The sequence below is a fragment of the Hippocampus zosterae genome, chromosome 6, assembly GCF_025434085.1.
Source record: "Hippocampus zosterae strain Florida chromosome 6, ASM2543408v3, whole genome shotgun sequence".
In the NCBI taxonomy this organism is placed as follows: Eukaryota; Metazoa; Chordata; class Actinopteri; order Syngnathiformes; family Syngnathidae; genus Hippocampus; species Hippocampus zosterae.
The window spans coordinates 26,216,674-26,229,535 of NC_067456.1; the positions used below are offsets into that span (position 1 = coordinate 26,216,674).

General features: G+C 43.5%; 1 protein-coding gene and 1 long non-coding RNA gene across 2 annotated transcripts in view; both read left to right on the forward strand.

Annotated features, from left to right (window-relative positions):
* LOC127602328 (uncharacterized) overlaps nucleotides 1–12,862 on the forward strand; it is a 69,286-nt gene that overhangs the window by 15,942 nt on the left and 40,482 nt on the right. The gene's annotated exons all lie outside the window — the stretch shown is intronic.
* Nucleotides 1–12,862, forward strand: part of arid3c (AT rich interactive domain 3C (BRIGHT-like)) — a 52,683-nt gene that overhangs the window by 7,653 nt on the left and 32,168 nt on the right. The window contains exon 2 of the mRNA XM_052068281.1: nucleotides 3,328–3,400. Within this exon, the coding sequence (XP_051924241.1) occupies nucleotides 3,328–3,400 (73 nt within the window). The remainder of the gene's footprint in view (nucleotides 1–3,327; nucleotides 3,401–12,862) is intronic.

Genomic DNA, 12,862 nt, shown 5'->3' on the forward strand with positions numbered 1-12,862 from the left:
GGAATCTAGGAGGGTCCAGGGAAGCACTTTAAAATGTTACTTGTGAGCTATGATAGTTAACAGGCTGCAGAAGTGCGTCGCATGCCTCAGTTTCAGGGTGTTTCTCATCATGGCGTGTGTGTGTGCGTGTGTGTGTGTGTGCGTGTGTGTGTGTGTGTGTGTGTGTGTGTGTGTGTGTGTGTGCGCGCGCGCACACGTCGGTAAGGGTAGATCCCGTGAGGTTAGTTGATCGAAAAGTAGATCTTCGATCCGAAAAGTTTGGGCACCCCTGCTCTAGTGTTTTGAATTTTAGTCTGTTGCGTTTCTTCCATGCTATTTCCCCTGCTGTGGAGAACACACACTCGCATGGGACCGGTGATGCTGGCGTACAGAGAAACTGCTTTGCGAGGTGGGAGAGGTTGGGAAAAGTAGTGTGTTAGTCCTTGGATTATAACAGCGGGTCTTGACTGCGTGCAATTTTCCCCTCTGCCAGGTATCGCTGGACCTCAGGTATCGCATTTGCTGTTGCACCTCTTCCCAGTCTCCCAACCTCATCATCCACATGTTGCCACATGTCATCTAAAAAACCAAACCTGATACATTTGTCATTTAGAACAGTTTCTGAAAAACAAACTAATAATAATGAGTAACATGCCAGGTGTAGTTACAGGGGTGCTTTTGTTGGTATATGATATTTCTGTATGGCAAATTCAACATTTCACCTGCAATAAAATATGTGAAAAGTAAACTAAGAGTTACCTTGAAATTAATTCGAATTAGAATGGAGTAAGACATGTCAAAAATCTGAGAGTCACTTGGTGAGACAAGGAGATTTGAAGAAATACCTTTTTCTCCAAAAGGAGATCAAAATGGTGCTACACGTTGGACAAATTACGTTTCTCCGGGAGCTGCTCCATAATACGCACGTACTGTAGCAACGCCACTCAAGTGAAGCCTGAGCAGTTGATTGTCCACTGCTCTCTGCTGTGCGCGCGTGAGTGCGAGCACATACTCACGGTCCCGACACAACCCACGTCACATATTAAAGAAGCTTTGAACTACGACAACAGCTAAGCTAGCCTAGCCGACACGACGCTTGAAGTCAGGTCTGGCTTGTTTTGGCAAGCGCCATCGCGTCGCTCAACGCACTTCCTTATAAACACAGTTTGGCGGGCTTTTACGGCATTGACGCAGCCTTGACTGAGTTGACGCAGCCTGGGCTGAGTCGATGCAGTTCATGTATTGGTCACGTGATTGTCTTGAAGCAGTACACACACCGACGTAAGGGTTGCTCTGTGAGCTCAACACGTGCGTCGACGCGTCGGTGTTGCTGGACCGTCACTACCAAGCGCTTTTGGTTATTGTATTGTTTGTGACTTCCTGGTCCTTATTTGACCAGCGCTTTTCGTTACTACTTGGTTGGTGTATTTTTGTATTAATAAATATTTTTGTTACAGAGTTTTGTCTGGCATCTACTATTCTGGGATCCAAAACCTTTATTCAGTTAGTTCGAACAATGACATTTTTGACCACCAAGGTCGCCACCTTTGGCGGCCGTCCAACTCACTCACAAATCACTGTAGCCTGGAGTAAAAGTTGCCGTGTGAACACCCCTATTTTAATGGTTGATTGCTTTGAGCAGCAACATTAAGAGATCATCCTTCCATCTCCATAACCACTCAAACCAAGAATAACGAAACTTGTATGGTACTTGCATTGAGTGTAGATTGATTAATCACGCGTAGAGTAACCCCATGTAAACGACACAAGCTTGTGCTGTGTGAGTGTACGCTCGTCAAACCTCACTCAGAGCCTTCAAAACCGCTGACCTTGCGGTCTATGCTGCCTAAGTCTGTGACACAGTGATGGCATGGCTTCCAATCTCGAGTAGGTGGGTCTGGGACGGCGGAGTTGCCACCACTGTTAAAGAAATTTCAATCGCACAGATAAAATAGCAAACTATAAAGCTTTCGCGGTTCGGGATTCGCGATTCAGTTTTCGTGGTTCGGGATTCGCGGCTCAGTTTTCACGATTCGGGGAATCACGGTTCGGGATTCACGGTACAGTTTTCGCGGTACGTGGCATGATGGATGCATTGCATGTTTAAATAATGCCACGTATCATGTCATAATATAATCACAGCTGACACAGCAAGGAGTCACAGGTACCTGTTGCGCACAGTGAGGGAGTCACGTGAAGTGGCTCCCGTCCATTTTTGTACATGTTTGTTTTCGACAAACAATAATTTTATTGGTTGTTATAAATGACATCAGAGAGGTTGAAGGTGCAGTAGTGTTCCTGTCACCTTAATCAGGGGTATAGATGAAGAAGATTTGATGGTTAAAGTGGAAGATAATATCCGTAACTGGTAGAAAGTGACTAGAGGATTTGTGGGCGATTTTACATTTCACGATGAAGAAAAAAAGACTGAAGTGTCAAGAATGTGGAACCGTCATGTGTGGGAAGAACACGCCAAATTTTTTTAGACATCTGCAGAACGTACATCCTGAGATGTTCTCCAAGGGAAATAATGCTGCCATTGATCACATTGTGAGAGTGTTCAGTGTCACAGGTGACTTAACTCGGGGAAAGCGTAAGAGGGCAAAAGTCTCATTAGCATATAGTGCTTTCCTTAAAATGAACCGAAGTAAATTAATGTCAGCCTTCTGTGCATTGTTACATTCATTCTAATTAATGTGGGGCACACTTTTTTTTCTAAAAAAACTAAAGTTTTATCGTCACAAAATATTGCCATTTCAACATTTTTTCTTGAAACAAATTTTAATTTTGACACATTTGTGTTAAATGTGTGTCTTACGTGTTAAACTGCACTTACAAATTTGTGTCATTCTTTTCTGTGTGAAAGTTTTAATGTATGCTGAAAAAAATATTGACAACATTAATTATTAATTTAGTTGACTAAAATGACTGATTTTGCGCTTTTTTTGTCTGTTTTGGCTAAAATTGGACTAAAACTAAAATACAGTCAGATGACTAAATTATGACAAAAACTTAAATTTTAGTTTAAAGACTCTTAACTAAAATTAAATTAAAAAATATTGTCAAAATTAATCTATTTTACCGTTTAAAAAAAAGAGTCACAGTGCTTGGTACCCATCCCGACTACTGGCAAAGGGAAATAAATGTAAATGTTTTATTCTTTGTTGTTTCCTCCAAGTGTAAAGACATGAATGCTTCCCAATAGAATTGCTCATCGAGAAAAAAACATGAGAGCAAGAAGTATCTCCCAGCAGAAGTTTTGCATTAAAATAACAAGCCCAATTTTCTTGGAAAAAAAAGTCAAATTTTATTTAACTTTAATTGATTGCTTTTCCCCCTTTTGTCTAGTTGTATGAACTGGATGATGATGGAAAGCGTAAAGAATTTCTGGATGATCTCTTCAGTTTCATGCAGAAACGTGGTAAGTTATCATCAGCGTTTTGTAAAAGTTGAAATGCCAAAACAATGTCAGACAGAAATCTTGCCTACATTTGTGGTTGAATAAATGATTGTTTACAGCATTCCATAACTACTTCGCTGTTTGATTGCAGCTTCAGTCTATCGCAGGCTTTTCATTTGTGACCATGAATATATCTTTTGTGGGTTTACCTCATAATTTTCTAGTTTTTCACAGATAACAAAAGACAGAAGAGCTGCAAGCTCTCATTTGTTGTGCAGGCCATCATCATCATCTTCATCTTCATAACTATCTGCTTGCGTTCCGAGTCAATCCAAAATCAGCATTCACTATTCGTGTTCATATCAACAAGTGAATACAGAATGAACTTGAATCAGTTACTTATTGTACTGTTCCATCACACTGGGTAGGTCTGGGGGGACAATGCCCTGACTCCCCAGGAATGGACCATGTGGATGGGTAACCCACACAGAGTGTAGGGTTCACATGCATTGTCTTAACAGAAACTGACACATTCTGGTCTGAATACTAAGCCGGGTGAGCTGACAGAATTCTTCTAGCATTACTAGAATACCATCCTTTGAGCCACTCACCACAAGTGGATCATCGGTGAACACCAGCATGGCGATCTTGCGGTCACCCCAGGTTATGGATAAGAGGGTCCTGAGCAGGGGTGGGCAAACGTTTTGGCTTGGGGGCCATATTGATTTCTAAATTTGACAGGTGGGCCGGATCAGCACCAGATACGGTACACATAAAAAAGGCATATGTTGACAGCCCATACCAAACATCAACATAACAAAAGCATTACAGTATTAACAGACTTTTTAAAAATGAGAACAGTGAAACAACTCCAGGATATGTCCTGTATGAACGCCCAAGTATGTTAACAACATACATGTGTGACACCTCCATCAAGCGCCTTCAGCTGGTACAGAATGCCGCTGCTCGCCTCTTGACTGGTACTCGTAAGAGGGAGCATATAACTCCTACTTTGGCATCCCTTCACTGGCTCCCCATTCATTTTAGAATTATTTTTAAGATCCTCCTCTTTGTTTTCAAATCTCTGAATAATCTCGCGCCACCTTACCTCTCTGAGCTCATACGCCCCTACACCCCTGCCCGGCGCCTCAGGTCTGTGGACCAGTCTTTGCTAGACGTACCAAGAACTAAACTGAGGCTCAGAGGGGATCGAGCCTTTTCTGTTGCTGGTCCATCTCTCTGGAATGACCTCCCACTGAACATTCGGCAAGCCTCCTCGCTGCCCATCTTTAAAGCCCTCCTCAAAACTTACTTGTATTCTTTGGCGTTTGACTCAGCATGACTTAGATTTGCTCTTGATTTTACTGCTTGGTGCTTTCTACCGCCTTATTACTTATTACTTATTACTGATTCGTCTTACTGTTTATTGTATATGTTAAATCGCTCCATGTACAGCACTTTGTATGCAGCGATGGCTGTTTGAAAGTGCTCTATAAATACTGTTGACTTGACTTGACTTGACAACACAAGCAACAAAGTGCAACAATATATTGTCTAAAAACTCTTTATAACACAAAAACTGCAGCAGACAGTACATGTATATAAAAAAAACAAAATATAAGAAAGGACGATTTCCTACAAAATGAGCTAAGTAACAGACCCTGGTACTTTTCTTTCCACTCACTCATTGCCTCGACTTTACCCCCCTCCCCCCCACTCCCCCCGATCACCACACATGACAGCATTGCTCAGCTGCTCAGCATGCGGAGAAGAGGTTGGCCAATCAGTGAATGGCGTCCGTGTATATATATGTAAATATATGGAGAGAGGTGGACATGAGTGAGGACAGGCATCCAGGGGGTGGGGGGGTCCGCCAATGAGTGAAGGGTGGGCATGTAAGTGGACGCTAAAGGCACGCCTCTAGCAGGTACCAGCACCTATATAAAGTGTGGCAATGTGCATTGTTGCAAAACAACTTCGGTTTTGGTTTCTAAGAACCCCCGAAAATAAATTCCATCGGTTATGCTTTTGGCATGGGTGCCCATCTCACAGCAGCGGTGAAAAACCAAGTCAAGCAAATGAACTCTGAGCTTGCCGTTATTCCCGGAGGCTTGACTAAAGAACTCCAAGCGCTGGACATCGGCATCAACCGGGCGTTCAAAGTAAAGTTGAGAACGGCATGGGAACATGATCGATGGCAAACACAATTTTACAAAGAGTGAGAGGCAGCACTGGGCGAGTTACGCCACAATTTGCAAATGGATTGTGGCTGCTTGGACGAACGTGTCTGCTTGCACTGTTGTTCGAGTTTTTGGCAAATCATTTCTGTGGAGCCACATGGCAATGAGAGTGACTCTGACAACGAGAGGGAACGCAGCGTTTTTGATGGATTACGGTACTTGCACAATTGTTCAATTCTTTCTACACACACACGCGCTGCCACCATGTTTCGCTCTGTTCTTTACTTTCAAATGTGGGAAAGCTTCACACGACAGAAATGTTGACTTTGCTGTTGCTGCTCCTTCTTTCCGCTCGGCAATGCGTAGCAACGCACACTTTAGCATGTGATGCGTTCAATACAACTGGGATGTGCAGTCCTCTGCTTCTGATACAGAGGATGAGGACTTTGATGGATTTCTGGGTGATGATTGATCGAAAAACGTAAGAAGATTGTACGATGGCTAAATAAAATACACCCAAACTCAGTTCTGCTTTCATTGCCTTTTCAAAAACGTGTTTTTAGCTTGTATCTGTATGTCTTGGCATGCTACCTAATGATTCAAGCTAACGTGTTTTTAGCGTGCGTGCATGCATGCCGTATGTTTAAGCTGGCGTATGTATTACCACTTTAAAACTGCGGCCAATAAGACTATGTGTAAAATACAGAAATAGCACCCATTAATGAGACTGCGCCCAACCGTACGGTGCGGCGAATGGTCGTGAAAGTACGGTACATTTCAAGTTTTACACTATTTTTTGCTTTTGTGACAGCTTAATCCGCAATAATGTTTTGAAACACATCTGATACTCAATTTGAATGAATATCAAGTTTTATAAAGGATCGTCGGAGATAGGCACTCAGAAATAACGACAAGACACTTCTGGCTACCAACAATAGGCACTTTATTGGTCCCACACAGAAATGATAACACAGTTCAAACAAGTTGTATAAAGCTAAAGAACTCTTACCGTGTGCCAGTAGGGTGGAGAGCCAACACCCTCAGCAGAGTGAGCTTCAATACGAGCTAGGCGTTCGTATGGTAACCCATAGCGGACTCTGCTGAAGTAGCATCGCTCCCATCCTTTTATCCTCTAAAGTGTGTGCATCGGGAGGGGTGAGTGGCCATTCTCATCCCTTCCTACGCCACACTGTTTGTTGTGTAACCAAGTAATCATTTACTTGCAATTATTCCAAAGCAGGTTCAAGAGTATATCTCACTTGTAATCATTTAAAAGCATTCCAAAGGGTTTATCTTATTTGTAATCATTTACTTGCAATTATTTCAAAGCAGGTTCAAGCCAAAGGGTTTATCTCACTTGCAATCATTCCAAAGCAGGTTCAAGAGTTTACCTCTGAGAAGATACACATTGGTTAAAGAAAACATCACAAAATATCTTAATATACCAAATGTGTTCCTCCTACAAAAGAACATTACAAATAATGTTTTTGTAGCAAAACAATTTATTTGCACACAACAAAACTATTGAACTATGAGCAAAAGTGCAAATTGAACAATGAACGAAAGTGTAGCTGTGGAGAGGATGGTTTTTGGCTTCCATCCAGTTTGTCACCACATCGATTCATCCCACCACGTCCAGATGCACGACCTATAAATTATAGAAACAAAAAAAGTTGCAAATATATCTTGCTGCAGAGTGAGGTACAATACTTTTATTTACCTTTCTTTCCACCACCAAAGCAAGGAGTCGTCATCTTTTGGCTTCTGGTTGGACAATCTGTAATTTATAGAAGTATGTACAATTACCACACTTTTATTTTTCTATTTTTTTTATTGTTGCTTTCCACTTACTTATCCACTCCACTTAATTATTTCAACATCACTCACACTGCTATTTACACCATTCATTCCACGTTGCTCAGCATCCAATTTGAAATGAAATGGAATATGAATTTAACACGAGTGTGAATTAAGCAGAGCTGAGCGGACCAAATGTGTCCGGTGCATATTTTCACCCACATCTACGAGACGCATCAACCGTACATAAATAATTTGTGTTACTGGCAACTTTATAGTATAGCGGGGAATGTAGCGTTTCATAAAAGTGACTGATGAGGCATAAGAAGTGATGAAGTTTTGAATGGGAACTTGCAAGCTAGTCAGCAGTTAGCTCCTCATTCCAGCGGCTCTGGCGAGAACTCTCAGCTGCTTTCTGTTATGTCCGAAGGCACGTATTCGTCCGACAGATCAGGATCCAAATCGCTCTCCAATTCATCGTCTTCGGCGTCGTCATTACGAGACGATTCCAGCGAATCGCTGACGTGTGCGAAGCAATGCAGCCTCTTTGCCGTCATCGCTGGAAGTCGCCGGGGAGATGATTTGTGGGCGATGTGGGGCATCGGGAGGCACAAACTGCTCTGCCAAGCGATGGTCCCTGACGTGGAGCATGTTCATCTTCGTCAGATCAACTCGAAACTTGGCATGAGCTCTGCGGGCCGCGTGTAGCACGCCATATTTGCGCAGGCTGACGTTCGTTTGACGGGTGCCGCTTTCGATTACGTGTCCGAAGCGTCATCTTCTCTTTCACACTAACACCATCTCCTTTGTTGTTTTGTTTCGAGGATGCTTTTATGCCGAAAAAAACCCAATCCTTTTTAGTTAGTTGTTTCCTTTACTCCATCGTTGCTAGTTGCTAATGTTCCAATCCACTATCCACATATACCCCTCCTCCACTATACGCCCTTTCTACTACTTCTGCGGTGTGATCCTGGTGGATTTTGGCACCACTGCCACCCGATGGCCATTTTTTTGCTATTTAACATTGCCGTCAAGCCTAATCCTTTGGTGAGAAGTTGCATCAGACTCTCTTGCACCCTCCCCCATGAAAAAACTTGATTGACGTATTAATACGGCCATGGGGAGGGAGCGGCTAAGCGCTAATTTATGTAATTATACGTCAAATGGTGTGAATGATTTAATTATTCAAAAATAAATCGTGAGACTCCTTTGCGCGTGTGCGAACCGACGACTGGAAAGCCGGTTTGGCCGATTTTTGCGGGAAAGTGGCAAACATACATGTCATTGTGTCCAATTATCCATCTATCAATCGCCTTGGCAATGCAGATGAGGCACTGTTCAAGTGGGGTTGCCTAATTTGCTGTTGAAAATAGTGGCCGATGTGCGCATGTGCGTGAGATCAGGAAATAAACTTCCCTCGTTTTAATCGCGCTGTCAGTTCCTTTTAGAGCATCTTTTGAGAAGATAGCTAAAAGAAAAAAGACGAGAGTATCGTACCTTTCAGCAGGAATGGACAGAGGAATTTGCCTTTATGGAGAGAGCAGGTTCCGCAGTGTGCCTAATATGCGGCGATAAAATAATCGATAAAATTCGATAAAAAGGTCCAATATAAATACATTTGCATCGAAATATACTGTGGGGGACAGCAGGAAGAAAGCATGTCAAGAGTTTCTATCAAGAGTGCAAGCTCGTCAGCAGCAACTCCGTGTTTGGACCCAACAAGGTGACTGAAATTCGGCTAGCTTTGCTGCCGCCTTCGCAATTGTGAGAAATGGAAAGCCCTTCACGGATGGGGAGTACGCCAAAGCGTTCATGCTTGATGTTGCCAATGAACTTGATGACTTTTCGGATAAGGACAAGATAATTAAACGGATAAAAGTCACGCCTCTGTCGGCAAGAACTGTTCACAACCACACCGTCATGATGTCAAATACAGGCAATACAAGTGAAGGACATAAATGCGGCACCTGTTTTTTCTCTCGCCTTGGATGAGTCAACGGACGTAAGCAATTTATCCCAGTTCAGCGTGATTGCAAGGTATGTCGTCGGTGACGCACCATGTGAGGAAAGTCTTGCAGTTTTGACGATGAAAGGGACAACAATAGGGTAGGATTTATTCAAGTCCTTCACTGAGTTCGCTCAAGAAAAAAATCCACCGATGGATAAACTTGTTTCCCCAACATGCACGGAGCACCTTGCATGGTGAGGAAACAGTGGATTTGTGGCACTTCTTCGTGAGCATGAAAAGAGACACATCGTAAGTTTTCACTGCAATCTACATCAGGAGGCGCTTTGTGCTCAGATGTGTGGCGAGCAGCTTGGAGAGGTGATGTCGCTGGTCGTTCGGGTGGTCAATTGTATTGTCGCCCGAGCTTTAAATGATCGCCTGTTTAAAACACTGCTGGATGGGGTTGGGAATAATTATCCTGGTCTGCTTCTGCGCAGCAATGTGCATTGGTTGTCAAGGGGGAAGGTGCTCAGCCGTTTTGCGGCTCGTCTGAGCCAAATCCGGACTTATCTTGGTATGAAAAATTTCGAGCGTCCCAAGTTAGCTGACACTGAGTGGGTCCTGAAATTATACTGTCTCGTGGATTTGACTGAACATCTCAACCAGCTCAATGTGAAAATGCAAGGCATTGGAAATACAATTTTATCCCTGCAACAAGCAGTGTTTGCATTGGAAAACAAGCTACAACTTTTCATCGCCGACATTGAAACAAGTCGTTTACTACACTTTGAAAAACTGGGAGAGTTTAAAGAGGCAACATTTTGATCTTCAGCAGCTATTAGGATTCACATCTAATCTCCTGCAGTCATTCAAATCTTCTTGCTTGGCTCTCGACGAAGGCGGACGCGTTTGCTTTCTGCTCCTGTCCCCCCCACCCCCACCCCCACCCTTCCCTGCTCGCCACTCAGTCCATGTGCTGTCTTTGTCTGACTATTCCTAGCCTGCTGTCGTATTTTCATCCTAAAAACAAACAGGGAATTGGTTGGCTGGTCTCTCGATGCCATAGACAAAATTTTCTCGATGAGAAGAGCAGGCAGTGGGGAGCCTACTTGCCCCTCGGGGACTTTTGCTGCTGGGTACACCCTAGATCCTTGGAGGAAGCGGAGAATGGTGTGCCTGTCAACACTGTCCGTTGAGGATGTGGACGACATCTACATTTTCGGCCTTCCGATAACAGGTATGCTGCTGTTTGGTGTGAGCAGTTTCCTGATCCATCGAAAAATTCAACCGACGGGAGCGGCTCTATTGGAAGAGGCTGCCGATCTAAGGATGGCGTAACGCCGATGCCCAACACTCAGACTCAGACTGTGCTCAACCACAAACTGTTGCGGTTTTTGAGCGTCTCTGCAAGATGGTCAAGAACTTAGAGAAACTGGAATCCGTGCTCAAATATTGACTGAAATCACGGATTTGGCTGATCGACGCCACTAAAGAGACATAAGCCACGGACTCAAGGCTGTCTTAAATTCTTGGGCAGCCTGCTACCAAAACAACATCTGCTATCTCAACCTTCCCCTGATGAAAGTATGCACGGAAGCTAGTCCCCCACCATCACCCCCTCTCTCATACATTCCCTTGTTTCACCGCCTTCATTGTTTATGTCTTGTGACCTGTTGTAACTGTCATATGCTTGTGCAGGAGTTTTTTTGCCTCACTCAAATTATCCTCAAAATGAGGGTAGTTCGAGCGTGTTTTTTTTTTTCTCCCCCTCTCCCTCCCTTGTGGTTTCTTTCTGGCTTTCTGGTTGAGTGAACGCTGGCGAGTTTTGGGTGCCGCTGCTCAACCGTATTCTTTTGTGTTTTTGTGTTATTGTAAAGTGTCCTTGGGTGTCTTGAAAGGCGCTTATAAATAAAATGTATTATTATTATTATTATTATTATTATATTATTTTTATTAAATCACGCTTTGGAGAATTTCGTGAGCTCAGTCGCCTTTTTAAGTTCATCACCCATCCGCACAAGTGTACACTGGACACCGCTGACCTGAGTTACATTCCCGGTGTCTCAGTCAGAGATTTTGAGCTACAAGCTGCTGACCTGAAGGCCTCAGACATGTGGGTGAATAAGTTCAAGTCACTGAATGAAGATTTGGAAAGACTTGCACGACAGCAAGCAGAGTTGGCAAGCCAACACAAATGGGCAGAAATGAAAAAAACTTCAACCCGCAGACTAGCTGAACGCACAACTTGGAACGCGCTTCCCGTCACATACCACACACTGCAGCGTGTGAGTAATGCTGTACTGACAATGTTTATAACATTAAGACCAACCTACAATCAGGTTTAACGGATGGAAGTCTCAATGCCTGCATGAAGCTTAACCTCACCAAGTATCAACCAGACTACAAAGCCATCAGCAAAACCATGCAGCACCAGAAGTCACATTAATGGTAAGAAATACTCATCATTGATTAGCATCAGTATAACAATGTTGTTAAAAATCATTCAGAATCTTATTGTACTTTAAAGGTGTTGAATACATAAGATAAGATAAGATAAGAAAACCTTTGTTAGTCTCGCAATGGAGAAATTCCCAATTCACAGCAGCAAAGTTATGAAAGGAAGAAGTAAAACAACAAAATATAGGAGTTGCTGGAAAGGCAGCCATTCTCGCGGCCATTTTGAAGTAAAAAATAACAAAAATAACACAACACAACACAACACATAGGACACAGACAGTCATGCAATCTTCACCACTTTTCTGCATACACTTGTCTGAAGCAGTTATAGATGAAAGACGAGAGGATTAAAGTGTCCTTTCACCAATGGGTCAGAGACGTCATGCTGAAAATGTGCACACGTCTGCTACAAGCTAAGTTTTGAAAGCAAACACAAAGCTGTAGCGTCCATTGACGAAAATAAATTAATTTACTTCTCCTGTCCCATGTAATCCGCTTAAAACTCCAAGCCGCGACTCCCAGTTCCAAATCCGCATCGGCGCTGCGCGCTAACGCTCCTTTCTTCTCATCGTCGGCTCCTCAAGCCTTACATCCATCCAGCCGCAGACCGTTCAACAGCACCGATCTCTCCGCTGAACAAAGTGGGGCTGTGAAAAATGCTGCCCATTACAGGCGAAAGACACAAGCGCCCCGGGACTGTCCAGCAACGACAGTCAAATCCAAACATATAGCTTCTGTCACGTCCCGTGTTTGCCAGCAGGGGGCAGGCTTCTTGCCTGCCGCCTGCACTCCTGTCACCCATTGGTGACTAATTTCTCATGCTTTATTTGGGGGCTCTGGCAGTCGACTCACTGCCGGAGTATTCCACGCCGTGCCAAATTCTCTCGCCCATTCCTATTCTAATTATTCGTTGCCTCTTAGCCTTGTGGCTGTTATTGCGCGTCGTTATTTCTCTTTCGTGGGAAAACTATAAGCATAACGGACGCCGATGCTCGATAGCGGGAAGTTCCCAGGAGATGACGGGATTATAGGTCTTCAACCACGGCAATCCCAAAACTAACGGTACAGAATGGGACCTCATTAGATAAAACTACCTATATT